The 27,182-nt window shown below is 39.5% G+C and overlaps 1 protein-coding gene and 1 long non-coding RNA gene across 5 annotated transcripts in view; one reads left to right on the forward strand and one right to left on the reverse strand.

Moving 5' to 3' along the window:
• The window catches only part of BMP2K (BMP2 inducible kinase), a 114,856-nt gene extending 99,816 nt beyond the window's left edge, over positions 1 to 15,040 (reverse strand). For 3 of the 4 annotated variants that reach the window (XM_038582332.1, XM_038582333.1, XM_038582331.1), the window contains exon 1: positions 14,845 to 15,040. In XM_038582332.1, coding sequence (XP_038438260.1) covers positions 14,845 to 15,025 — 181 coding nt within the window. In that variant the 5' untranslated portion in view covers positions 15,026 to 15,040. The remainder of the gene's footprint in view (positions 1 to 14,844) is intronic. The other variant, XM_038582334.1, reaches the window with a different exon arrangement.
• Positions 15,041 to 23,073: 8,033 nt separating this feature from the next.
• On the forward strand, positions 23,074 to 24,140 carry LOC119867144. Its single transcript, XR_005382559.1, has 2 exons — positions 23,074 to 23,127; positions 23,453 to 24,140. It is a non-coding gene; the product is annotated as an uncharacterized LOC119867144 (long non-coding RNA).
• Positions 24,141 to 27,182: the final 3,042 nt, after the last annotated feature.

Consider the following 27,182-nt stretch of genomic DNA (forward strand, 5'->3'; position numbering starts at 1 on the left):
TAGCAACATTATTCACAATTGTCAAAAGTAAAAACAACCCAAAAGTGCCCACTGATGAATAAACAATATGTGATATATACATAAAATGGAATATTATACAGATTTAATAGAAATTCTGATACATGCTACAACATGGATGAACCGTAAAGACGTTATTCTGGGATGCCTGCTGGCTCAATGGTTGAGCATCTGCCTTTGGCTCAGGGCGTGATCCCGGGGTTTGGGATCAAGTCCCACATCGGCCTCCTTGCAGGGAGCCTGCTTCTCCCCCTGCCTATGTCTCTGCCTCTCTCTCTCTCTGTGTCTTTCATGAATAAATAAAATCTTTTTTAAAAGACATTATTTCCAGTGAAATAAGCCAGACACAAAAGGCCAAATATTACAGGATTTCGTTTATAAGAGGTACTTAGAATAACCAAATTCATAGAGACAGAGTGCTCACTTCGGCAGCACAGATACAAATTCATAGAGACAGAAAATAAAACAGTGTTTACCACAGGCTGGGGGAGAAGGAATATGGGGAGCTAATGGTTAATAGATATTGAGTTTCAATTAGAGAAAACAAGAAAGTTCTGGAGATCACTAGTGGTAACTGTCACATAACAATGTGAATGTACTTAATGCCACTTAACTGTAAACTTAAAAATGGTCAAAATGGTAATTTTTTTGTTACATACGTTATACCACAATCAAAAAAAGAAGATGTATTCAAGGGGCCAAGATTGATAGAATTTTCACAGCTTTATCAAGGATGTTCTTAAGGGAAACTGGCTTCAAAAATAAGCACACAATTAAAAACAAAACAAAAAAACTGAAGGCAAATGATGATGAAAACTACAATGACTACTAATACAGTTTGGTGCAAACTGTTTTGACTTGTATTAAGGTACTACAAGTTTTACCACCACTGCTATTGCTTTTGAATCATCAACACAAATGCCTAGAGCGTAAAAGGCAAAATTACATCTTGGTAGTATTATGAAAATAATCTTGACCTGAGGTCTCCTCAAAGGGTCTTGGGGATCCTTTCCCCTAAGGCCCACAAACCATATTTTGAGAACCATTGCTGAAGCCTATTCTTTTAGAAAACCCAATTAATGACAGAACAAAAAAAAAAAAAAAAAAAGACACACAAAAGATCACTTAGTTCTATTGTTGTTTTTATTTTACCTTTTAAGATGAGAGAAACAAATAGGCCTACATGCTGAGCAGAAATGAGATATAGTAAGAATTAAAGAACAAGCAGCAGAAAACAGAAGAAAAATCAGATAATTGATAAAGTAACAGGGCAGACTAGAGAAATCAGGGACACAGCTTCTAAAGTTGGAAGTAAAAGGAGACACAGATATCAGAGGTAGAATGGGGTGGGGGGGTTACACTTTGACATAAAAAAGCTCTAAGTCCTGAGGATGTACTGCATAACATGGCAACTATAGCTAATAATGTATTCTAGATTTGAAAGTTGCTAACAGAGTTTATCTTAAAAGTTTTCATCACAAGAAAAAACAAATGTGTAACTAACATTAAAAAATTAATGATGGATGTTAGCCATATTTATTGTGATCATTTTACAATTTATACAAATATGCAATCATTACATTGTACACCTGAAACTAATGTTCATGTCAATTATATCTCAATTTTTTTTTTTTTTTGTTCCTCTCAATTTTTTTAAAAAAAGCTCTCCTAGGGGTGCCTGGGTGGCTTAGTCGGTTAAGCATCTGCCTTCAAAGTTCTGGGATCAAGCCCCCCATCAGGCTCTCTGCTCAGAGGAGAGTCGGCTTCCTCCCTCTCCCTCTGCTGTTCCCCCAGCTTTGCTCTCTGGTTCTTTCTCTCTCTCTCTAGGTCAAATAAATAAAGTCTTTAAAAATTTTTTTTCTTTTACTATTTTAAAATCATATATCAAGAACTATTCTAACTTTTCACCTGTATGTCTATAAAAATATGCCACTTGTATCACAGAAGCAATGTCATGTCATTTTTAAGAAAATTGTTTTATGATGCCATAGGCACTGTATTTCTCCTGCAAACGCTCAGACGTTTAGTATTCTAGGTATAAGTCAAATGCATTTGTGCCATGATCTAATAAAATTAAAAATATGATGAAACCTTGTTCCTTTTTCTTTTAAATAACATGCAGCACAAATTTGTTAAATGAAATGCAAAAAGGGATTTGATATTACAGCACTAATTCTTAACGTTCCATAACCTTGAACTAGGAACTGAAGGAAGTAGGGGATAAGGATTCAGCTATTTTCTTCTTTTCACTTTCCTTGCTTTCTATAGGAGGTCCTAGATATATATTGCTATGGTACATTCAATTGAAGAAGCTAGAGTAATGTGATTTTATGTTACTTACTTTAGAGTTGGCAAATACATTATTTCATTTACGATGAACATTTCTACACTGACAGAACAGATTCATTTGGGGGAAGCTGCAATTCTAAACTTTGTAAAATTAATCCTGACATCTTAAACTGCAGCACATGGTTTGATGGCTTTAAGGAAAAGCAAAGGGGGAAAGCTTTAACTCAAAAGTGGTTGGGAATAATATCTCCTTCTATCTCAGACTCTGGAGGCAACCATGAATATTCCAGTTGCCTCCAGCATATTAAAAGTCCCTCAATCTCTTAAGCCCACTCCAATCAAAAACCTATGCCTGTACATGCACAGGACCCAATTAAGGAGGTCACATGTAGTAGAAAGAGTGCTAGATTAGTCACGAGACCTAAATTCCTCCTTCCACAATCAACACCAGCAGTGTGACTTTGGGGTCATCCCTTAGTCTACTTTCTCGTAGCTAAATGAGGGAATTAAAACTGGATAATTAAAAAAAACTGGATAATTGCAACAATTATGGGAGATTTAATGATGCACTAGCATTTTAAAAGAACTGTTAGTCCAACACCACCAGTTAATATAAAAATTAGTAATATTTTCCGAAGGGAGCTGAGAAGGTCTTATTCTCAATTCAGATTCTTGTATACCACCTACCAGCCTCATCCCTATATATCCCTATATTTAGTCTTCCAAAAAGCAAAAACCAGTGAACTTACCCACAATATCCATCATAACGTTTTAAAATGCATGTAGCCTTTACTAAGAAAGAGAGCTGCTACTTTAAGGTGAAAACAAATCTGAACCTTAAATCTGTAAATACAAGTTTCTCATACTAGAAATTTATGGCCTTTGGTTACATCCAGCTCTGAACACCATGAATTCAGAGCATCTTGCAAACTCACTTCCAATATTCCTCATGGACAAGAGTACAATCAGCAAAGTGACATACAAAAACACTTTTTTTAAAAATACTTTTTTAAAAAACCCACTGATTTGCAACATTTCTTAAGCTCCCACTTCAGTAAGCTGAAAAACATAAAATCCATAACAGCTAGCTTCAGTATGTTTTTAAAATATGTATCAATTTGGACTGAGATCCTTAGAATTTCTCCTTTGGATTATACAAACAATATTTTGCTAAAAGATAAAAAATTAACAGATTTAACAACCCAGTTAACTATTCACTAGGATTTGAACTAGGCTAGTTGGTAAGAAAAAAAAAAAAAACTCCTCAGATCTACATTATTGCTTTCAACACCAGTTAACTATCTTACAAACTTCTGTTATTGATCACAGAAAAGACCATTAAAGGCCTATGCAAAGAGATAATATACACATCCTAGTTCTGGAAAAATAACTCAAAACTCATGTCCTACTAATCATGAGTCAGTGCCATCATTTTTTTTATACAAAGAATAGACCATTAATATGCAGTAGGAGAGATTCTGTTATGTAGGCCAGAGAATGAAAAAGTGGGTCATCGCCAGTGATGCGTAATCCTACTCCTGAGTAAGGGTCCCGAAACATTCATCAAGTAAACTATTTTACCATATTATGTGTACATCATTTTAATACTAACATCTTAATGATTCCAGAAAGAACAGTAAAACTTAGACTAACCACAGACAATTTCATTTAAAAAAGAATACTTAAGTATGTAAAAAAACGCCAGTCAGCCCTAACAATGACCCCACTACAAAAAATTAGCAAAATAAGTAGACACAGCAATTAGGCAGAGGAAATGGTGTGTTAGAAATCTCTCTTCCAGATAACCAAAGAAGGAATAGAAGAATGTTGAGGGTGATAATGATTAGTTATTAACAAGACTGCAAAAAGACTTGGTTTGCTACCTCTGATCTGTCATGCCAGGTTTACGAATTCCCTAATCTCAAAGAAAACTGAAGGTCTTTCCATCGAGAAAAGCAACTCCAATACTATACACACTAGTTAGAGGGGTCCCCTAAGGTAATAATCAAGTATTTTCCTCCCCAGAGCACTAAGGATATAAGATCCCCTTCTTCCTAATCTCTCATTCTCTTAGATACCAGTTGTCCCATAAAGCCTTGGTAACTATCAACCACTCAAGAGAAAGCCACAGCCAGTTGACCATTTCCAATAGTATTACTTTAATATTAGGGTATTCAGAGCACATACTTTAGGCCTCTTCAGTTTGCCCTCTCTGTCCCATGGTAGTGGCTTTCTTTAAAGATGACACGGGTCACTCGGGCTAGAACACTGCTGAGAATCACCTAGTAAGAAGAGCAAGCAGACCCGCAAAACAGAAATGTGCTACTTGTGTAATCACTACAGAAATGAAACATGCTAGGAATCCAAAAATAAATCTGGTAGTATTTTTTTCATTCACCTAGATAATGCTCTATCTACATTATCATCAAATATTTCTATCTACTTCTTTTAGCTTCTGTAAAAAGACACAACTTGAAATTTGGGGCCAACCTACTCCTAAACATCAACCAAACAGTTGAATATGTCAAACACAGTTGTTATCCAATTGTTTTATAATAACTATTTACAGGACTTCTGGCTGCTTTTCGATTCAAAACTTCAATCTCTCACAAATGTACTAAATACCTATCATGAGCACAGCACTGCAAGAGATAAGAGATAAGAGGAGTACATTGCCAAATCTTAAGGGGACTTTTAATCTTACAGTAGAGGAAACTTTTTACTACACATTTTCTTAGAATAAAACAAAGCTGTGTAAAATAAGTGCAATATAAGCGGCAGTTGCTACACAGAGGATTAGAGGAAGGCATAATTACACTCATTTGGTTGCAGATAGGGTGTCACAGAAAAAAAAGACTGCAAGAAAGTATTTTAAAGGTTCACTGCAAGATACAATTAAACAGAGTGGGGAGGGAAGTGTATGCATTCTAGGCAATGTAACAACATAAGCTGAAAAACAGGAATGAAAAAGCAAGAGCAAAATGCAGAAAATGTCAAGTCCAAGTGCAGTAATACACATCGAGGATCAGAGTGAGAGAGGGATTAAGCCCGGAGGGGAGCTGGAGTCACACTGCAGAGGACCTTGAATCCCAGAGTGATGAGTTTGCACTTCACTTAGGCAAAGGATCAGAAGTCCATTTCAGGAAGAAAAACTGGGAAGAGTTGATTTGGTGAGTAAAGAGTCTCAAAGAGAAGAATAGTCTGCATAAGAATGTCATTTCACTGAGACTTATTAAGGACCCAAACTAGAGCTGACAGCACTAGAAACAAAAAGGCACTGACTCTTCACACATTATCATGGATAAATTTTCTATCCACAAAATAACTTTCTATCCACAAACTGTCATAACCCTTCCTGATACATTCTTTCCAAATAAAAACTTGAAAAACATGAAAATTTCTTTATTTCCAGACACCCTCCAAAATATGAATCACTTGGAGAACACAAATCATTAAAATAACAAAAGAATCCACTAAAGTTGGCATATACTTTCAAACTAGACAGTACTCTGAAAAGCAACATGATTTGAGCACCCATACCCTTATCTTAAGGGGTACTATATAAGGCAACTTCCTAGAGAAGACTTTTTCACAATGATTAAGAAATCATTTTATTTCTTAATTGTGGGATTAAAAAATAAATTGCTGGGACACCTGAGTGGCTCAGTGGTTGAGCATCTGCCTTCAGCTCAGGGCGTGATCCCAAGATCTGGGATCGAATCCCACACCGGGCTCCCTGCATGGAGCCTGCTTCTCCCTCTGCCTAGGTCTCTGCCTCTCTGTGTGTGTCTCTCATGAATAAATAAATAAATCTTTAAAAATAAAATAAAAAAATAAGTTGCTAATCTATACTGAAGCTTGTCAAAGAACTCAAATGCATGGTTATCAAACACAATCTTTTCATTATGGTCTCAATCCTAAAACTGTTCATCTTTATCCCTTTCCCTTGCTCCTCTCATCAGCGTAGCAGTAAGAATCCATCACATAGACAGAATCAGATAATGTCAAAATGGAAAAAGATGTTACAGATTCATCTTTATCAACTTCATTTTTTCTTGAGGAAACTGAAGTCAAAATGTCACAATGCAAGTTATTAGCATAACAGAGTATCAGCTGGCCCAACTCCAAATTTTGCCTTTTTTTTTTTTTTTTTTTTAATAGTTGCCTCCAGGAACTATTAAAGATCCAGGAACTATTTCAAAGATCTAATGAAATGTTAAAATAGGCAAATTAGTAGCAATAGTGTTTCATATTTTAAAATAATATTCACTGCAAAATGCCTCTCTAGAAGCCATACCCCAAACCATGCCCTTAAATTTTACTGGAATTCTACAAGACGAGGACAAACCAAAAAGTCCAAAAATAAAGTATCTCTGTGTCAAAGCCCGACAACCACTTTCCTGCAGAGACATGAAACAGCAGAAAAGTGCTGACTGATCTCATTTGTAAAGATGATATATGCAGACAAGAGAATCTCCAAATTAACTAAGTGCCCAACTATTTAAAACAGCTCAGTCATTAACCACTCAACTTCCCAACTCAGTTCCCTAAAAATAGTAGGCTTGTGGGTAGATGAATGGTTCACCAGATGGATGCAGGATAAAACCAAGGAATAAACAGTCTCAACTCCTTGTAATGAAACCATTCCATAGCTTTGAAATTACCACTCAGGACTCTTAATTTCAGAATTCTAAGTCAAGCCTTTAATCATTTTGATAGCTACCAAATAGGCTCTAGTAAATGTTTATGTTCTACGTCAAGTTTTGACCAAAAAAGGGGGGAAAGAGTGACAGAGAACCAATATAATGTGTAAATAAGATTAGTAAAGAACACTAAAGGTCCAGAATCAATGTAACGACACACAACAATTCTACCTTCTACTACGTTCCATAATATAAACACACCATCAAGGACCTTTTCTATTTTTCCCTCCTGCAGACCTCATAATGGAAAGATGCTAACAAGTATTAATTTATATTTTCAAAATAATTCAAAGACAACCTTTCCAAACTACTCAGCATGAGAAAGTTAGTATTAACCAAGCAAAGTTGACCATAGCTAAAAGCAAAGAAATTTGATGTTAGTGCAACTTAACACCTTTTCTGGGGATAAATGCGTAATTTCCACTATATTTTTTCAAAATATTGAAAATTTGTTTATTTTTTTAAGATTTATTCATTTATTGATTCAGAGAGAGCTAAAGAGAGGCAGAGACACAGGCAGAGGGAGAAGCAGGCTCCACACAGGGAGCCCGATGTGGGACTCGATCCCAGGTCTCCAGGATCAGACCCCGGGCTGCAGGCGGCGCTAAACCGCTGCGCCACCAGGGCTACCCAAAATATTGAAAATTTGGAATTGCTTTAGGGCCCTTGAATAAAACTGCCACCTCTAGAGAAAACGTAACGGCAATCAAAATTACAATCAAAGAACTATCCCCACAATGATAACACAAAAGAGAAGCATGTGTTATTAAGAGTCTATGTAATGTTCTTTGCTATGAATTACTTTCATTTTCTTGTCAAAACATACACTTTATCAAGGTAAAAATTCTATATAGCTAATTGAAACTTAAAAATTATATATGGCTAAAATGCCACATAATTATCTAATTAAAATGATTCAATTTTTTACAAATATAAATGTGATACTTTATTCAGTATAAATGTAATACATATTCTACAAGCAAATTACTGCAATTCCATTTATTTATTTATGAGAGACAGAGAAAGAGAGAGGCAGAGACACAGGCAGAGGGAGAAGCAGGCTCCATGCAGGGAGCCCTATGCGGGACTTAATCCCGGGTCTCCAGGACCACGCCCTGGGCCGAAGGGAGGCACCAAACCACTGAACCACCCAGGGATAAATTACTGCAATTCCAGAAGCAGATTTCACTGAAAGCTTATCACCAAATCTGAACCTAAAATTGGCCCATATTTATTGAAAGATTTGGCAATGCACTGTTAGATATTATCATACATTATCTTCTTAATATCACAGACACATTACCTGTTAATCTTTATAATAAATATTAACTCCATCTTATAAAAAAAGGAAACAATGTTTCCAGAGAATTCTATTCAATCAGAACAAAAATTACAGCACAGAAACTGAAGACAGAGATAAATAAGACTGCCCTCAAAGAGCTGTCAGAATCAATTGTACAATGTAAAACACTTTCATAATTGCATATAGCAATACTTTTTTTCTTTAAACTCAGCCACCTCTGTAAAATAAACATGTCAATAGACATGGGGGAGGTACAAATAAATAGGTACAAATGTCCACAGGAAGAAGGGAGTGATCATAACTAGCAGTTAGGATTACACAGGCAAAGGTAGTGATAGGTAAATACAACAGTCACAGAACAATGGCAAATGGGGTACGCTGTGGCTGGAGCAGAGTACTATCAGGATATACCAGAGCTAAGATTTAAAAGGTAGGTTAAGAACTTAAACATGGGATGGGACGTCTGGGTGGCTCAGCAGTTGAGCATCTGCCCTTGGCCCAGGGCGTTATCCTGGAGTCTCTGAATCAAGTCCCACATCAGGCTTTCTGCATGGGGCCTGCTTCTTCCTCTGCCTATGTCTCTGCCTCTCTCTCTGTCTCTCATGAATAAATTAAATAAATAAATTTAATTTAACCTAAAAATAAAATAAAAAATAAAATAAAATAAAATAAAATAAAATAAAATAAAATAAAATAACTAAGCACGAAGAGTGCCTGGCCGGCTCAGTCCATGAAGTATACAACTCTGGATCTCGGGGTTGTGAGTGTGAGCCCCACATTGAGTACGGAGATTGCTTAAAAATAAAACCTGAGAAAGAAAAAAAAAAAAAAAAGAACGAAGCATAAATGTGAGTATATGGCCCAAAAATGTGATCAAGATGACTTCTCAGCAACAATCCCTCCTCTTCAAAGCATCAGATTCTCTTGGTATTCTTCATAACTCTCTGGCAGCTCCTTTTTACTCTAAATCAGTGGTTCTCAAGGTATGGTTTCTGGACCAGCAGCATCAGTGAGCAAGTTGTTAGAAATGAAAATTAGGAGCCTTACCCATACATATGAAACAAACTTTGGGGGTCAGGCTCAGCAATATGTGCTTTACCAAGGCCTCCAAATGATTCTGATAAACACCAATGTCTGAGACCAATGTTCTACCAGGGTCCTTCAGTGAGTGCCTTCTCATTCTATACTCTCTCCCTATGCATTATCCTCTCCCAGGGCCTTCAGTGACAGCCAAATGCTCAGTTATCAAAAATACCTATCTCTAAGCCCAGAAACCTTTGCTGCGTACCAAACCCAAACCACATACTCAGCTTCCTACTTGACACTTATTTCCCCCCAGATATTTCAACTAAAACATGTCTGGAACTCCTAGATACCCTCCTTAACTCTCCCCCACCTATCCACTCCCCTGCAAAAAAAAAAAAAAAAAAAAAATTCCTGTTCCTTCTCTTTTCTTCCCCATCTCAGCATATGATTGATACCTCCAACCCAAGCATAAACAAGTCTTACTTCACAGTTCCTACAATACCCTCCCCCCCCATCACCAGGTCTTCCCATTTAAGCATTATTACATTCATCTCCATTCCTACTGCCACTATCTTAACTAATCATCTAATTTGTACAGACTGTAACCAGTCTCTATATAGAAATCACAATGATCTTGTAAAAATACAAATCAGAGCATGTAACTGCCCTATTTTAAATCCTTCAGTAGCTTCCCATTGTATTATCACATAAAACCTAAAATCCTAAATTCTTGGATCCTGGACACCTTTTCCAATATCATCTTGGGTCCTTTCTCCAAGTGATTCAATAGTAGTCCCCAGCTCTGGGCATATTTCAGTTTCTGAAACTTTTTCCCACATAGAGACTTCTCTCTTCATGATATACTTTATACCACCCTCACTTTAACATCGCTGCTTTTACCTAATTTTTCTCATACGTCAGAGTTTTGGTAAAATATCAAAAAAGGTCTTTCTTGATCCTTCAATAATATAAACCGAATCAGTTATTCTCTCATAAAATCCTGTGCTTTCTTCTCATAACAATTATCAAAATTAACTACATTAACTTGATGATTTTTGTTTAATGTTTATCTTCAATATTAGACTGTAAATTCCATTAGGACAAAGAAATATATGTTTTGTTCTCCACTGTACCTACTACAGAGCCTGGCACACAAAAGGCATTTAATAGCTATGGAGTAGTAACAATTATCAATATTTTTGTTAAATCCTCCCCTTCTGCTCTATCCTCTCTCAGAAACTTTAAGTTACAAGTTACTGGATAGCCACAGATAATTTCTACAAATGAAATATCATGCTTAAGTCCATTATTTTCAGACTGATTTATATTGCAAAATCAAATGTATTTTACTACCTTCCTGTAAAATTAACAGTGAGAGCTGGTTAATGCTTAGCCTAAATTAACTTACCCTAATCTAATCAGTTAACTCTGAGAGAGCTACTGAGCTCCTTGTACAGAAGTCTGCAGTATATTCCTGGCTTCCCAATAACCAGTACTGACAGTACCAACAACCCCCAAGCCATGACAGAAAGTCTTATCCTTACCCATGCAATCATATTCAAAATACCATTCCTATCCAGCCCCCAAAACCTCATAATTAGATTACCTCAACAAATCATGGATAGTGTCCCAGTCTCCAGGTTCTCCGTTTATTTAAGCACTTTGTACCAAACATACTTAGTACATTGAGAATCAAACACATTGAGAACCAACTTCTTCCTATTATCAATCAATATTAAATCCTCTAACTAGCACTGAAGGCCTATGGATGTATGTGATCAAAAAGCCAGTTCTATGTTTTAGTAAAAACTTTAAAGAGTATACTGAATTACATACGCTTGTCAATTTGACACTATTTCAAGCTAAAATTTACTTATGGCTCCATCTCATTTCTATGGGCCCAAATTGGATCTGGTTAGCATGCACTCCAGAAACTAAACTGTTTTTGGAAAAACAATGAAAATGCTCCACAATAATAATATTAGTCCTCTAAACTTTAAGCAGGAATTAAAAAGGCACAAGGTGTAATATGCATCTTCAAACATACACCTACTTAACTAGAGACTATGATACAAGGTGTATACTTCAGAGAAGAAACTACTCCAACAGTTTAAACATACAACATAACTCTGAGATGCCGTTTATTTAAATATATGATATATAAAACGCAAGTATATGTGTACATATATATACATACAGACATAACTTGATTCTCATTATTTGGGGATCCATATTTATAAATTTATGTAGTTGCTAAAATTTATCTGTATTCCCAAAATCAATACAATGGCATTTTCATGATTTGTAGATATGAGTATAGTGCTGGAAATTTTGAGAAGGCCAGCTGGAGTCAACAAGATAGTGTCCTGCCTTGTTTATGAACAAGGGCTCTTTTTGAAGTGTGTTTACTGTCATGTTTTTCTCATATTTGTGCTTTTTATTGGTGATTTCATTGTTTAAAATGGCCCCAAGCATAGTGCCCAAGTGTCATCTAGTATTCCTAAGCTCAAGAAGGCTGTGATGTCCCTTAGAGAGAAAATGTTTTAGCTAAGTTTCATTTAGACATGAGTTACAGCGCTGTTAGCTGTAAGTTCACTTTTAATGAGTAAACAACATACATTAAATAAGATCTTTAAATAGAAATACACATAAAGCAAAGTTATATATTGACTGGTTGACAAAAATGTGAACAGTGTCTTTTGCAGTACCTCTGCGTGTACTTCTCAAGGGCAATGGTTCAGTACTTACTAACTCACTCTTCAGTGACTTTACAAAACATAACTACTCTCAATAATAAGAATCAAATATGTAAATATATACTTAGAGAAAGAGAAGGAGAGTTTGAGGCAGAACATGAGACAATGATGCAATTTTCATTGCATCCTAGCAGATCTATTGATGACTCAAAGACACTACAGAGGCCATTCTAAACAAGATGCATATGTTTGCAGTAGCATGGCAAAAACACCTCAGGGCACAGCACCTACAGTCTTGGCCCTGTTTAAACAACATGGACCCAAAGCAAAAAAAAAAAAGTAAAACCTACCAAATTTGTTTTTTGGTCTTTGTTTTCACCCCTTGTCCCACTCTAAAATCTAATGCTTTTCCACAGCACTTGCCCTAATCTTATAATCCAGCAAATGTATCTGCCAATTACTGAATGATCATTCTTGAATGTGAACCAGACTTTGTGCTTAAACATCTTGTTCAAATCGTCTAAATTATTTGGAAAGGAGAGAGGATAGTAAGCATCTGAAATAAGAAAAAACTGCCAGGACCAAAAAGTAAACTGAATATAGGCAATTTCAGATGCGTGTGTGAGAGAAACACACAAAATGGAAGAAAGTCTCCCCTCCCCTCCAGAAAAGACGAAGTAAAAATCTAGTCCAAGAGGTGGAGTTGGGTGGTGGGGAAGTTCCACCTTCCAAAAATGGTTTTCTTCAGCTCCTCCTTCATCCTAGCACTTGATTATGGATTTTCCCAAGAAAAACGAAAAATTTATAGCAAAAGCTAGTGGAAAACTCCCAACAGTGACATTAGTCCTTGAATTTTTTTTAAATTATTGTTTGCGGTTGAATGAGCACTCCTCCTTTGAAATTCTTCATTTTTATTTTTATTTTTCAAAATTACTTAATTTTTGTTGAAAATGACTTGCTTAGGGTAATGGTAGGGTATGCTTAGAGCAGTGATAAAAGCCACAAATCCAAAGTCTAGTTTGATGAAACGTTAATGTCTTCTTTCTACTAAATAAAAAACTCATCTGGGATTTTGTGAAATGAAGTGAGTGTAATACCACTCAAGCCACACTTCAATTAGTTACTGCAATTCAAAGAAATACGTACAGCATGTGAGTTAATAGCCGTATCTTCTTAAAACCCGCAACTCAATCTAAACCAACATTGGAAATCCGTGTACAATAAAGAACCCGGAAATTTTACAGCACAGTAAATCTGTCTATCAAAACCAATCACCATATATTCATTCTTTTGAAAAGCTAAGGATCCTTCTCCCACCTCTCCAAGGTTTGGCTAGGCTCATTACTAGGTGCCGTGGCTTGCAAAACAGTAACACCCATTCCTGAATAATTCAAGATTTCTCTCTCTTTACATATTCTATAAACAAAAACCTTCATATTTTTCTTTCGCACTAATGTGCTATTCTTTATGGCATTTCGAAAAACGTTACGTGGAATCTCAGTCTACTGTGTCCAAACCACATCAATGTCTGACTTTCAGAGGACTAAAACTACTCTCTTCAATTTCTTTTCTCTTAACCTTGGACGTTAGAGGGCCAATTATCAACAGACTATTCATGAAACTTTAAAAGTATCTGTTTTGTAATATTCTGCCATTAAAAACTCCAAAGATAAAAAAAAACAAAAAAACAAAACTCCAAAGATCAAATGGAGCATTCGATAAATAAGAGAAACTATCTTCTACAAGCCAGTTACACAGGAAACACAAAACTAAAGTGCAGGATCTTGTTGTTGGTTTTTTTTTTTGTTGTTTTTTTTGTTTTGTTTTGTTTTTTTAATGGTGTAAAGCTTTCTTGTAAGCGGACTTGCAACCGCTGACATAAACTGGTAATGGTAAAGAAGGGCCTAATGCAAAACTTCACCTGCTTTCTTAGCCCCTTTTATTTTATTTTATTTTTTTTAATTTATGATAGTCACACACTATGAGAGAAAGAGAGAGGCAGAGAGAGAAGCAGGCTCCATGCACCGGGAGCCCGACGTGGGATCCGATCCCGGGTCTCCAGGGTCGCGCCCTGGGCCAAAGGCAGGCGCCAAACCGCTGCGCCACCCAGGGATCCCCTCTTAGCCCCCTTTAAAGTACCAGAGAGACGTACTGAAAGGGTATGAATGAACAGAACCTTGTCTGACGACGGTCCTTAAAAAAAAAAAAAAAAAAAAAAAAAAAGATCAACGGACTTCAAGTTCACCTGATCCTCCAAATCAACCCGCTAACAATTCGGGGCAGAAAGCATCACCTCCAACGCACGCACAAGCGCACGCACTGGAACAAACTGTTTCGCAACCGCGGACTGAGTCAGAGCAAACCCAGCTCGACAGTGCGGGCTGCAGGGTCCGGTACCGTGGGGCGCCCGTGGGGGCTCGGGGGAGGGGCCGGGGCCCTGCAGCGGCCTGAGCCGCAGCTGGCAGAGCGGGGCCTCGGTCCTGCTCGGTCTGACCCTCTAACGAGTCGCTGGCCCACGACACCGCGTCACTCGCCAGGACGTCTGCTGTGTGTTTCCCCGCGCCAAGGAGGAACGGTCCCGACAAGGACTTGGAGTCAGTAACGGGAGGAGTGTGCAGCGGTCCGAGCCGCCAGCGGCGAGCAGGGCTGACTCTCAGGCACCCCCCGCGGGCGGGCACCGCCGGGGAGGTGAGGGCGGCAAGGGCGAGCGCAGAGCAGCGCACGGGACCCGCCGCCGCCGCCGCCGCCGCCGCCGCCGCCACGACCCGCCCTCCCTCGCCCGCCGGCCGAGCCCCCCCGGGACCCGTACCTTCGGCCAGAGACTCCTCCAGGGTCACCTGGTGGCGGCCGACCGCGAACACGCGGACCCCCAGCGACGAGCTCCCGGAGCCGGAGCCGGGCCCCGCCGCGCCGGCCGCGCCACCCGCCGCTCCGCCGCCGCCGCCGCCGCCGCCGCCCTCCGACTTGGGCATCCGAGAGAACTTCTTCATCCCGCCGGCGCGCTGCAGGCCCCGGGGCGCGCGCAGGGGCGAGCGAGAGGGCGAGCGAGAGGGGAGTCCCCGGCCCCGCGCGCTGCGGCCGCCCGAGCCTCACATCCCGAGCCGCCGAGCCGAGCGCGCTCGCGGCCCCGCGGCAGCTCCCGGCTCCCGGCTCCCGGCTCCCGCAGAGGGCGGCGGAGAGGGCGGGGCCGGGCCGCGGCGGGGCGGGGCGGGGCGGGGCGGGCGCGGGGCGGGGCGGGGCCGGGGCGGCGCGGGGGCGACGCCGCCACCTCCGCGAGCGCCCCAGGGCGTCCGAGCCGCCTCGCTGGGCGCCGGGAGCGGGAGCGCGAGCGCGAGCCCGGGGTGGGGGCGGGGCCACCTGGCGGGGGGGCGACGGGGAAGGGGCGGGCGGCCGACCCCTCCGGGACTGCGCTGGGCCTCTCCCGCCGCCGCCGCCGCCTCCGGAGCTGCACCGACGCCGCTCGCCCCCCGCGGCCGTCGGCGGGGCCGCGCCGCTGCCAACCGCGCTCGGAGGCCCGACGCTCTGCGCAGGCGCGCTCCCCGCGCCGCCGGAAGTGACGACGCCGGCTCTTGTCACGTGGGGCGGAAGGGGGCGTGGCCGTGCTCGTGGGGGGTGGGGGTGGGGGCTGGGGGCGCTCACGTCCGGCCTCTGCGGCGCCGGCTCCGAGGTGGGACGTGGCCTGGGGGCCGCTTCCCGCGCTCCACGCAGCGGGACCCGTTAGCTCGGCGAGGAGCCGCGTGTCCCTCCGGATGCTTACACGTGCCGCCCGCAGCTTCGCCCCCGCCAAGAAACCCCTCGCTGCACTTGCGAGCCGGCCTTGCAGCCTCCCCGGAGCGTCGTCCGCTCGCCCACCCGCGCCGCGGGAGCTGCGGGCCGCGCGGAACCCGAGCCGGGGCCCGCACGCCGACCTCTGAAGCCTCCGCGCCGCACCCTGCGGCCGGCGCCGCTGCCGGGAAGCGTTTCTGCGCCTGGAGAGTCGCCGAGGAGGCCTCCGGGAGCTCGCGTGCGGCGCCACGGCCCGGGTCGGGCGCTCGGGGCAGGTACTGGGTGCATTGACGGGCCACCTAGCCCCTGTGGCCAAGAGAACCTCGTGCACTCGTAGAACCTTCGCGCCCACGGTCACCCAGCCGGCCAGTGGCAGGGCTGGGACCACAAGGTCCACCTTTCGATGCTCACGTTCGCACTTTAGGCCATTCTGCAAAAGTAGGTTGAAAAACAGCAAATTTAGAAGCGTTTGGAAGCAAAACCAGCCGTTGAGTTTTCCCCGTGGCTCCTTTAACGTAGAGAATGGCCTGCCAGGAATGGATGGATGGATGGATGGATGGATGGATGGATGGACACCCGTTGCATGCATTTCCTAAGCTGCAGGCATCTCCATACCTGCTAGGATGAGGCAGGCAAAGTGAACAGGAGTGTAAGACGCTGGGGAGTGTAAGAGAATGGCGAATTACAGAGCATGTGCATCCTCAGCCTCAGCCTGCTTTCCACCACCTCGATCCCGGCCTCATGAATACAGGCCCACTGTGGACAGGGATTCCAATCTCTCAGGAGAAGCCAGATACCTGGATTTTTTATTTTATTTTATTTATTTTATTTATTTTATTTTATTTTATTTATTTTTATTTTATTTTATTTTATTTTTTTATTTTATTTTTATTTATTTTTATTTTATTTTATTTTTGCGATATAGTTCCTAAATTGTTTCAATGTAGACCAAGTAAGTTGCGCCTACAGGACTCCAGTATGCAACTTCTACGAAAGGGGATGGACGAGATTCTATCCCTATGCCTGTTTGATTTCCCAATTTGTTCATGGAACACAGGGAGCTGTGCTTAGGCAAAAGACTTTGAGCTTAATAATATTCGATTTTTTTTTTTTTCTTCCCTCCCCTCTGCTATTTGAAGAGAAGCTATTTCTACCAATGCTGAAACAGTGCTCTGGATTCAGGCTTTTTTTTTTTTTTTTTTTTTTTTTTTTTTTTTTTTTTGCTGCATGACCCACTAAGCTAAAATTCTTCATCCAGAGACCTGACCTTTAAAGTACATGCCAGATTATATGTCAGATGACTGATGTGGTGTGACAATTGGGGATTTCCACTTAGAAATAAGCTATTTTTCCTCACTGGGGAGATTCACTGAGGAGTCTCATTCCTAGAACATCTTAATTATGTTTTTCAAGCCGACTAATGGAGAAATTTAGTCGTTTCATTCAATTCAAAACTGGTATCAGCCAAACAAACATACAGTCTGGGCCTAAGGCAACTACACCTAATCACAATACAATACTAAAATCTCCTATGATCAGTTTGGGAGCAAGTTTACCACAACTGCTGTGGCAAAGAAACTCGTATAACCTGACTTCTAACGTGAAAGTCAGTAATTAGTTTAAGGTATAAGCCCCTTGAAACACCAAGCAATGTATCCTTTAATTTTTCACCAAAAATATAGTAAAATTTAAACTTTCCCTCATCGTGATAGAATGTTAACTCCACAATATTCCAGAAGAGCCACTAACATATTACTTAATAAGCATGCAAAAACATTGTTACTAATAACAAGAATGCCAGACATTTACAAACACTCCTACTACCAAAAGATGCTGAAATTAACTGTCACATAGTATCTTCCTACAGCTTTGTTGAGGATAAGTATCCTTAAACCAATTTGTAGCCAGACATTGAGATGCTAATATATGAAAAAAAAACTCTATTGAGAATGCTAGTGTCTTCCTTTGGTATTCACTCATTCTTTTCTTTTTTTTTTTTTAAAGATTTTATTTATTTATTCATGATAGTCACACAGAGAGAGACAGAGACACAGGCAGAGGGAGAAGCAGGCTCCATGCACCGGGAGCCCGATGTGGGATTCGATCCCGGGTCTCCAGGATCACGCCCCAGGCCAAAGGCAGGCGCCAAACCGCTGTGCCACCCAGGGATCCCAGTATTCACTCATTCTTAAACATGGTTACAGATGAACTTCAAATTTGACTTGCTGTTGGAAAATAAAATCTCTAGAAAAAAAAATGTATGAATAATGAAGATTCTGACCTGTCATTAAGGTAACTTACAGTAAGTACACAGAGAATAGCTTAATAAAGGTAAAAGATTAAAATTATATGTCAGCTTTTTATGCATATCTCAGTATTTCAAATGCTTATAGCAGTACTGCTATAAAAATGGTGGGAAACTAGCCACATAATGAAGACTTTTTTATTTTTTCATTTAATTTCAATTAATTAACATAGAGTGTACTCTTGGTTTCAGAGGTAGAGGTCAGTGATTCATCTGTTTTACATAACACCCAGTGCTCATTACATCACATGCTCTCCTCATTGTTTTGTTTTGTTTTTTTTAATTTTTATTTATTTATGATAGTCACACAGAGAGAGAGAGAGAGGCAGAGACACAGGCAGAGGGAGAAGCAGGCTCCATGCATCAGGAGCCCGACGTGGGATTCGATCCCGGGTCTCCAGGATCGCGCCCTGGGCCAAAGGCAGGCGCCAAACCGCTGCGCCACCCAGGGATCCCTCTCCTTATTGTTCTTCACCCAGTTACCCCAACCCCCGGCCCTCTCCCCTCCAGCAACCCTGTTTGTTTCCTATGATTAAGAGTCTCCTATGGGTTGTCTCCCTCTGAAGACTTTTTTTTTTTTTTTAACAGATTGCTTCAGTTAGCATGGTGTCATGTTACAATATTATGATAAAGTCAAAAGATCATTGTAGCCAATTAAAAGATTCTGAGATCCTTAAACAGGAAGGACTTTGGCAATGGTAGAGGAGGAGGGATTGCTATTGTATTTTTGTGTTCCAGTGGAAATCTATAACCCATTTTGTTACTTTGACCCTTATCTACTTTACTCTAAGGTAGCTCTCAAAGATGTGTGGAGTGAGAAAAACTGGCACGGATCAAACAAAATATGTTTTGACGATATACCTTCTTCTATCATCACTAGCCTCATTATGCTTTGCTGTTAGGAATAAGTATTCTTCCTCCCTAACAGTGTATCTTTCTACCTGACTAAATGACCATATCTTTGCTTTCCAAAAAAGTAAAAGTCCTGAAGTCCATTAGAAGAATATATACATGTCTCCATTATCTTAAAAAGTGTTTTTTTCATGTCCCCAATATTTTATTTTCTGAGGCAACTACTCAACATCATCACTATATTTTGTCAAAATTTATATACACCTAAAAAAAATCAATCTGACAGTGTAATTTAAAATACCAAACAGTTCACAAATATTCTTAATAGGAAAAATGATTTGACATTAAATTCATTTATGATAGGATTTTGCCTAAAACTTGACCATGCTTTTTTTTATTTTTTAAGTTTTATTTTATTTTTTTAAAGATTTTATTATTTATGATAGACACAGAGAGAGACAGAGACATGGGCAGAAGGAGAAGCAGGCTCCCTGCAGGGAGCCTAATGTGGGACTTGGATCATGCCCTGAGCTGAAGCTCAACCGCTGAGCCACCAGTTAAGGGGTCCCTTAACTGTGCCTTTTTAAAAGACTACAAGGGGCACCTGGTGGCTCAGCGGTTAAGCATCTGCCTTTGGCTCAGGTCATGATCCTGGGATCCAGTCCCACATCAGGCTCCCCACAGGAAGCTTGCTTTTCCCTCTGCCTATGTCTCTGACTCTCTCTCTCTCCTGTCTCTCATGAATAAATAAATATCTTAAAAAAAAAAAAAAAAAAAAAGACAGACTCCAGAGGGGGGCAACTTCACCATTAGAAGAGGCACTTTGATGGCCATCCCACCTGAATTGGTAGATGGTGGGGAGGAATGGGGCTAAGTTCCACTGGATATATAGCACCTCAGGTCACATGTCATAGCAAGGATATCTTCCTGCCTAAAGTATTTGTCCCAGTAGATTATGCCACACTCTTGGATATGTTCCTGCCCTCCCTCTTGATAGCTTTGGTATTTCCCTCCCATGGCCAAGCTCTACTGCACTGCTCTTACTCTGCTCCTGGTACATTTATATAGAACTTTAGCAGAATGTAAAATAAGAACTAGTACTTATTGGTTACTTGTGATGTACCAGTGCTATTTTGATGTATTACATGTATTAACTCAGTATAGAAAATGATGAGTCTAAGATTGTGCTTGTATGGTATGTTGCCTTCAAATCTCCACCCAGTAGTATGGCTGATAGTATGATCTAGTAACTTGTGGGGACGGAAAAGCAGTTTTCATGGTTTTGTGAGCAGGTGAGCAGTTCCCCTGGTAAAATACTGAATTATGTCCCAGTATGCTGAACTGATGCTGAATCTCTGCATTTCCACAACAGTCACATATACACAAGGAAAATTGTATTCACGTTACCATAGAGGGACAGAGAAAGAAAGGATTGAAGCTAAATTCAGCTTTTGTTTTAATACTTTATCAAAATTCACACCTTGTTTTACCCAGTCCTCTGCCAACTGGAGTAGAGACTATTTATTGAACATGTACTATGTGTAAAACCGTGTATGAACCAATATATCATAAGAACTCATACAGTATGGTAGAATCATGGGACTCTGGGGCACCTGGGTGGCTCACTCTGTTAAGTGTCTGCCTTCAGCTCAGGTCACCATCCCAGGGTCCTGTGATCGAGCCTCATATCAGACTACCTACTCAATGGAGAGCCTACTTCTCCCTTTGCCTCTGCTCCTACCCCTGTTTGTGTTTTCTCTGTGTGTGTGTGTGTGTGTGTGTGTGTGTGTGAAATAAATAAATAAATAAATCTTTTAAGAAAATCATGAGACTTTAGAGCTGGAAGGGGATGTAATCAAATGAAGCATCTGAAAGAGGAACAGGAACGTTTATTAAATACCTCGTGTGTCTCAGGCATTATACCGAACACTGTATAAATGTTATCTATGTATCCTCTAGCAAGAGAAGTGAATTATTTACTCCCAACTTGTAGCTCGCTCACTCCAGTCACCCGAACCACCTTCATTTCTTACCATCCTGTTTCAGGCCCCAGTGCTCACTCCAGGTAGAATGTCTTGTTCTTTTCCACAGACACACCTAACTCAATGGGTGACTCTGTGAACCTCCCCGGTGAAAGCTTTCTTGACCTGTGCCTTTTGCCAGCCTTGGGTAGAATGAACTCATTTGTACCTCACACTACTCTTTATAGACTTCCAGAAGTACACCTATCACTTAATTACAAGCGCTTCCTTACATGCTGTCTCCCTCAACTGTATTGTAAGAGACTTAAGGGAAGGGACCATGTCACATTGTTCTCTTAAAATCCAGTGCCAAGCAATGTACTTGGTATATAGTGAACATTGAATAAATGAATGAATAACTAGGCTAAGTTAGCCTAGATCCTAATAAGTGGTAGACCTGAGGGCTTGAGACCAGTCTCAAATCTCAAATATGTCTGAAAAACCAAGCTCTTGGCTTGGTTTGGGTCATCTTTAAAATAGGAAAAATATAGGGTTTTTTTTATTTTGTTTTCGGTGATACTGTTGGTTTTATTTTTGTTTTTTGAAGTGAGGGGTGGGAGGTGGTATGAACTATAAGTATTAAATAATATATAACCGATACCAATCATCGTGCTGGACACATATAAATGTCACTTCCCCTTCCGTATTAGCATCCTGTTCAAAGCTGTATTACAAGTGACTGAACTAGAATCTAAACTACCATGTCACCTTTTCACCACAGGTGCTTCACAGATATAATCTGGTAATTTTTATTCAGGGTGAGTTTTAGGCTTCTTAGCATTTATAAATAATTTTACTTTTTTCTGTTCTGGTAGAAATTAACCTGCAGTTGTAGTAGAGGATAATATAAGCAGAGTTGGGGCGCTAAAGAGCCTTTACCCAGCTGAAAGATACAGGAGAGTATGAATCGTGCCTTCTTCATCTATACATGCCTGTCCCCTAGTAAGTAAGTGCTTAATAAACCTTGGTGGAACTCGAGTGCATTGGTCAGGTTAAACCTAGATGGTTTCCTGGATTTTTGTGAACAGTCTTAAGGGGAGAAATGCAGGTAGCTAAAAACAAAACAAAATAAACAAAACAGGCAATAGGAAACTGCTCAGTACATGGAACTATAAGAAAGGATATTCTGATTCTGGAGTGGACACCTTAACCAGGTAGAATCAAGACAGCACAAGAAAAAGAATGCCGTAAGTAATATCAAGAAGACAAAGATAGGTGAGAGGTGAGAACTTTAGAACTGGAAGTAGATCTAAAAGGAAAGCCTGAGGCTATAATGGAAGCCTGATTCCCCCACCACTCAAAACACACAGATCTACTCTAAGAAGCTGATTTATTTTCTACCGGCTAATTTATCTCACCCTTTCCCTTTCGTTCTTGCGTCTGCCTGACCCCAAATAATGTCTTTCCCTTCTCCTCATCTGCATTTGACATATACAGCTTTCCCAACTTACCTCCTCTAGGAAGTTCGCTCCCAACTTCCCCACTTCATAGTAACCCAAATCTCTAAACCACCATAGCATTTTTGTCTGCATGCGATGCGAAGCCTAGCACACTGTGTGCTTAAATTGGCCAGTGTGTATAAGTCTTAACTGGCAAACAAAATACACAGTGTGTGTATTTTGATTTTTAAGTAATTCCGTTGCATACAGAGCCCAATTAGTCACATTATGGGTGCTAAACACTTACTGAATTAGCAAAGCACCTGAATAATAAATGCCACTTTGAATTGGCATTTTAAAATATGCCTTTTTCAGGAAACAACAAATGTTGGAGAGGATGCGGAGAAAAGGGAACCCTCATACACTGTTGGTGGGAATGTGAACTGGTGCAGCCACTCTGGAAAACTGTGTGGAGGTTCCTCAAACAGTTAAAAATAGACCTGCCCTACGACCCAGCAATTGCACTGCTGGGGATTTACCCCAAAGATTCAGATGCAATGAAACGCCGGGACACCTGCACCCCGATGTTTATAGCAGCAATGTCCACAATAGCCAAACTGTGGAAGGAGCCTCGGTGTCCATCGACAGATGAATGGATAAAGAAGATGTGGTCTATGTATACGATGGAATATTCCTCAGCCATTAGAAACCACAAATACCCACCATTTGCTTCAACGTGGATGGAACTGGAGGGTATTATGCTGAGTGAAGTAAGTCAGTCGGAGAAGGACAAACATTATATGTTCTCATTCATTTGGGGAATATAAATAATAGTGAAAGGGAATATAAGGGAAGGGAGAAGAAATGTGTGGGAAATATCAGAAAGGGAGACAGAACGTAAAGACTGCTAACTCTGGGAAACGAACTAGGGGTGGTGGAAGGGGAGGAGGGCGGGGGGTGGGAGTGAATGGGTGACGGGCACTGGGGGTTATTCTGTATGTTAGTAAATTGAACACCAATAAAAAATAAATTAAAAATTAAAAAAATAATAAATAAATAAAGTATGCCTTTTTAAATTGCATTTTGGATTCACAGAAAGGAATTGCAGAAGATGCTTTGAGAAGAGAGTTACAATTGACCAGAGGCTAGGTAAACCAAGATAACATTGTACTGTTGTTTAAAGGTAAAAGAGAAGATTCTTTTGCATCTTTTTCCTCAGAAAACTATAAAGTGTGACTGAATATTATATGAAAGTGATTTCATCATTTGTTTTCATCTTGGTGAAGATCAAAACCTTCATGCATATTTCAAGCCAAAATGAAAATTATATTTGTGTACCCACTTCTTAAGTTATGACATTTCCAATTTGATTTGTGTGGATCTTCTTCAATTATGTTATTTGCATGTTGCTCTAAAAATAGTATTCAAAGAAATTCTTAAAGGACAAGTATGCTTTTTTTTTTAACCTTTTAGTTTTTCATACTTCAGCACTACACTTTATTCCTGTTCTCTCCCTTATCTGCTGTCAGCAGTGGGCCTACTTACATAGACAGATTAAAAACTTTTTTCCCATTTGCCATGACAACACCCAGCTAATGTTTGCTGATAAACTAGTAGCAGGTCAGAGCATTTACAAAATGCAGGAGAAATTCATACTCCTGAGTAACAACTTTAATTCAGGAGTAAAGGAGATTGTATGCTAAAGTAAATTCATATGGTATTAACATTTTATCAAATTTCTTGTAATTTTTATGCAAATAAAATACCCTCTGTTGAGTCCTCATGTTGTATCCTTTTTATTTTTTTTTAAACACAACATTTTATTTATTCATGAGAGACACAGAGAGAGAGAGAGGCAGAGACACAGGCAGAGGAAGAAGCAGGCTCCATGCAGGGAGCCCGACGTGGGACTCGATCCCAGGACCCCAGGATCATGCCCTGGGCCAAAGGCAGGTGCTAAACCGCTGAGCCACCCGGGCTGCCCTGTATCCTTTTTATAGACAAGCACATTTATATAAGCTCTAAAATTATTAATTGTGTGTGTATGTGTGGGCAGCTATGCACTAAAATGTTCACTCTGATTTGACAGATGCCAAATTCAAATTTTGCACACAGACATAAACAGATTTGGCCTTTGAAAATATGTCTAGCAATACATTTTAATCAAAATAATTATGGGAGATATTAATGTCAGTATTTTGTACCAAGCATAGATTTGGCCCACTTAAATTTTAAACTTTCTTCCAATAATACAGGAAAAAAAAATAGTTGATCAAAATCTTGAAAAATCAAGTCAAACAGATAAAATTGTCTCAAATTGTTTCATAGAACAATTTTTATTTTTGTTGAATTTATCACTGTTTTGATAGCATTTACACATAGCCTCAAAGACAGAGTAACTTTAGCGACTTTGCCAGTCCTATATAAGTAATTAAATTAATTAAAGAAGTCACTTATTGCAGGGCTATATGTACATACATATGCATACAACATTGTACCAGTCACATAGAAAAATAGAAGTAAAACATAAGATTCAAACTTTAAGCCAAACATTGAATCCAGTCAGTGTAGACATGTTTTCTTATGTTCATGATCATCCTATGCATTCTTCACATTTGTTCTGCTTCTGACCAGCATATTGTCTCTTCCACCACCATTAACTTTCTCACTTATGACCCATTAACTTTCTTATAATAATAATGAAAAATTTCACTGTTTCTAATGATTATAGTAATTCCTTGCACACCAGGGATAAAATTTAACTGAAATGTATACTATATGAGCATTTTGGATAAAAATAAGTACCTTCAAGAGAAACACTGGGACACCTGGCTGGCTCAGTCAGTGGAGCATACAACTCTTGATCTTGGGGTTATGAGTTCAAGACCCTCATTGGGTGTAGAGCTTAGCTAAAAAAAATTTTTTTAGAAGAGAGAAATAATAAAAATATTAAGAAGACAAACAGATTCCCATCTTTAAAAGAGATTTCATTCAAATTCTCCATCAAAAGAATCCATCGTTAGGAATCCCAGTAGAACATTCATTAATATTTCATGTTGTCACATCTCTATTCAAAAAGCAACACTGATCACTAACTCGATCTATCTGGATTTCTAAGAATTTTTAAACATTTTCTGATAATACACTAACTAAATCTTTAAATTCTAAATCTGATTTTTATTTTTATTTTTATTTATTTTCATTTTTTTTATTTTTTGGAGCCCACCTGCCAGACGCGCCTTCGGGAGACCCTGGGACCAGCCCGGGTGCGGCGCAGACCCTCTAAATCTGATTCTTAAAAAGAAGTGAAATATAAAAATCATTTGTACTTTTAGTTATATGACTATTTAGGGGAAGTCTTTTATTCATACCTACTGAATAGGGTACTTAAAGAATGTGTAATCAAAATCAGCTTCATAGTTAAGCTTTATTACATAATGAATGTTGTTTATAATAGCACTTTCAAGATAGTGTGTTATTATGTTTAAGAAATACAACTTCTTAACCAACAAGTTCTACTGGTTCTTGTCATATAAAGCAGTATGTTTTATGAAATAAATAGAGAAGAATATACCCAGATGATTTCTGTATTTTTTATTTACTATCAAAAATGAAAGATAAAGATTGACAATTTTACATAAATCTATTTTCTCAAATAAAACCATGATATTATTTAAAGAAAATAGTGTTAGCTAATTTACCTAAATCCTAATATAAAACACTTAATCTAATAGGCTCTATGGTCAATGCCTAATCCTCTGAAGACAAATTTAAGTTCTTGATGAGACACTATTTTGCTTAATTTGTTGGACATGTTAATACGTGGTATTTCTACTAGAAAGTCAGCAAGAGGAGAAAATAAAGACTTTCTCCAACAACACATTACCATCCATTGGGCTGTTAGCAGAAGGGAAGAAAATGTGAACAGAGAATCAGCATTTAAATCAACATGTGTAGTTTATATTTTTGAATCCTAGTATTAAGACCACCTTTTATAAACAGTCTAAATCTTTGTCAATTTGTGTTTAATTTTGGCTTCATTGTTCAATGAACACTTATTAAGCAACCACTACGCATGACTTATTAAGCCAACACTATGTGTGACTCTACAAGGGAAAAATGATTAATAAGGCACGTTCTCTTTATTAAGGAATCAAAGTCTAATGAAAAGACAGATGTATTCATATCTAACACAAGGCAAAATGCTAAGTGCTGTAATAGAGGAAGTGCAAAAGGAGCATAGTGGAAGAGATGAATTTTAACTAAGGTATCAAGGAGGGAACATTTGAGATGAGCTGAGATTTCAACAGGTGATGATGATGGATCCTGTAAAAAAGCTTAGTCTGCCCCATGCCTCCCATCTCATTCCCCCTTAACTTGTTCTGCTTTTTCTTTTTTCCACAGTACTCATCTTCTAATCTATTTGTTATATTTATTATTTATTTACCTAGAATGTAAGTAGTCAGACAGGGAACTTTGTTTTTTTCACTTGAATGTACTTTGGTGCTAGAACTTTCTGGCTCATTGAACATGCCTGGTAAATATATGTAGCATGAGTTAATGAGAAAAGATATGTTAACCGTAGGGGTAGAAAATGCAAGGTATTTTTTCAAATAAGTGGGGGTCCAATATGGCTGGTATGACAATGAAAGACTTCTGATGGCCATATGATATAAAAAGGAAGTGATAAAATGGCCCAATTATTTTTCCTTGCTTTTCCAATAAGTAGTAAAGCCAATTTCTCTGTAACTCAAATTCTTATCTGAGAAACTGATGGTTGAACTGTAATAATGTACATTTTACAGGGCACCTGGGTGACTCAGTA

Source organism: Canis lupus, chromosome 32 (assembly GCF_011100685.1).
Source record: "Canis lupus familiaris isolate Mischka breed German Shepherd chromosome 32, alternate assembly UU_Cfam_GSD_1.0, whole genome shotgun sequence".
NCBI classification, from domain to species: Eukaryota; Metazoa; Chordata; class Mammalia; order Carnivora; family Canidae; genus Canis; species Canis lupus.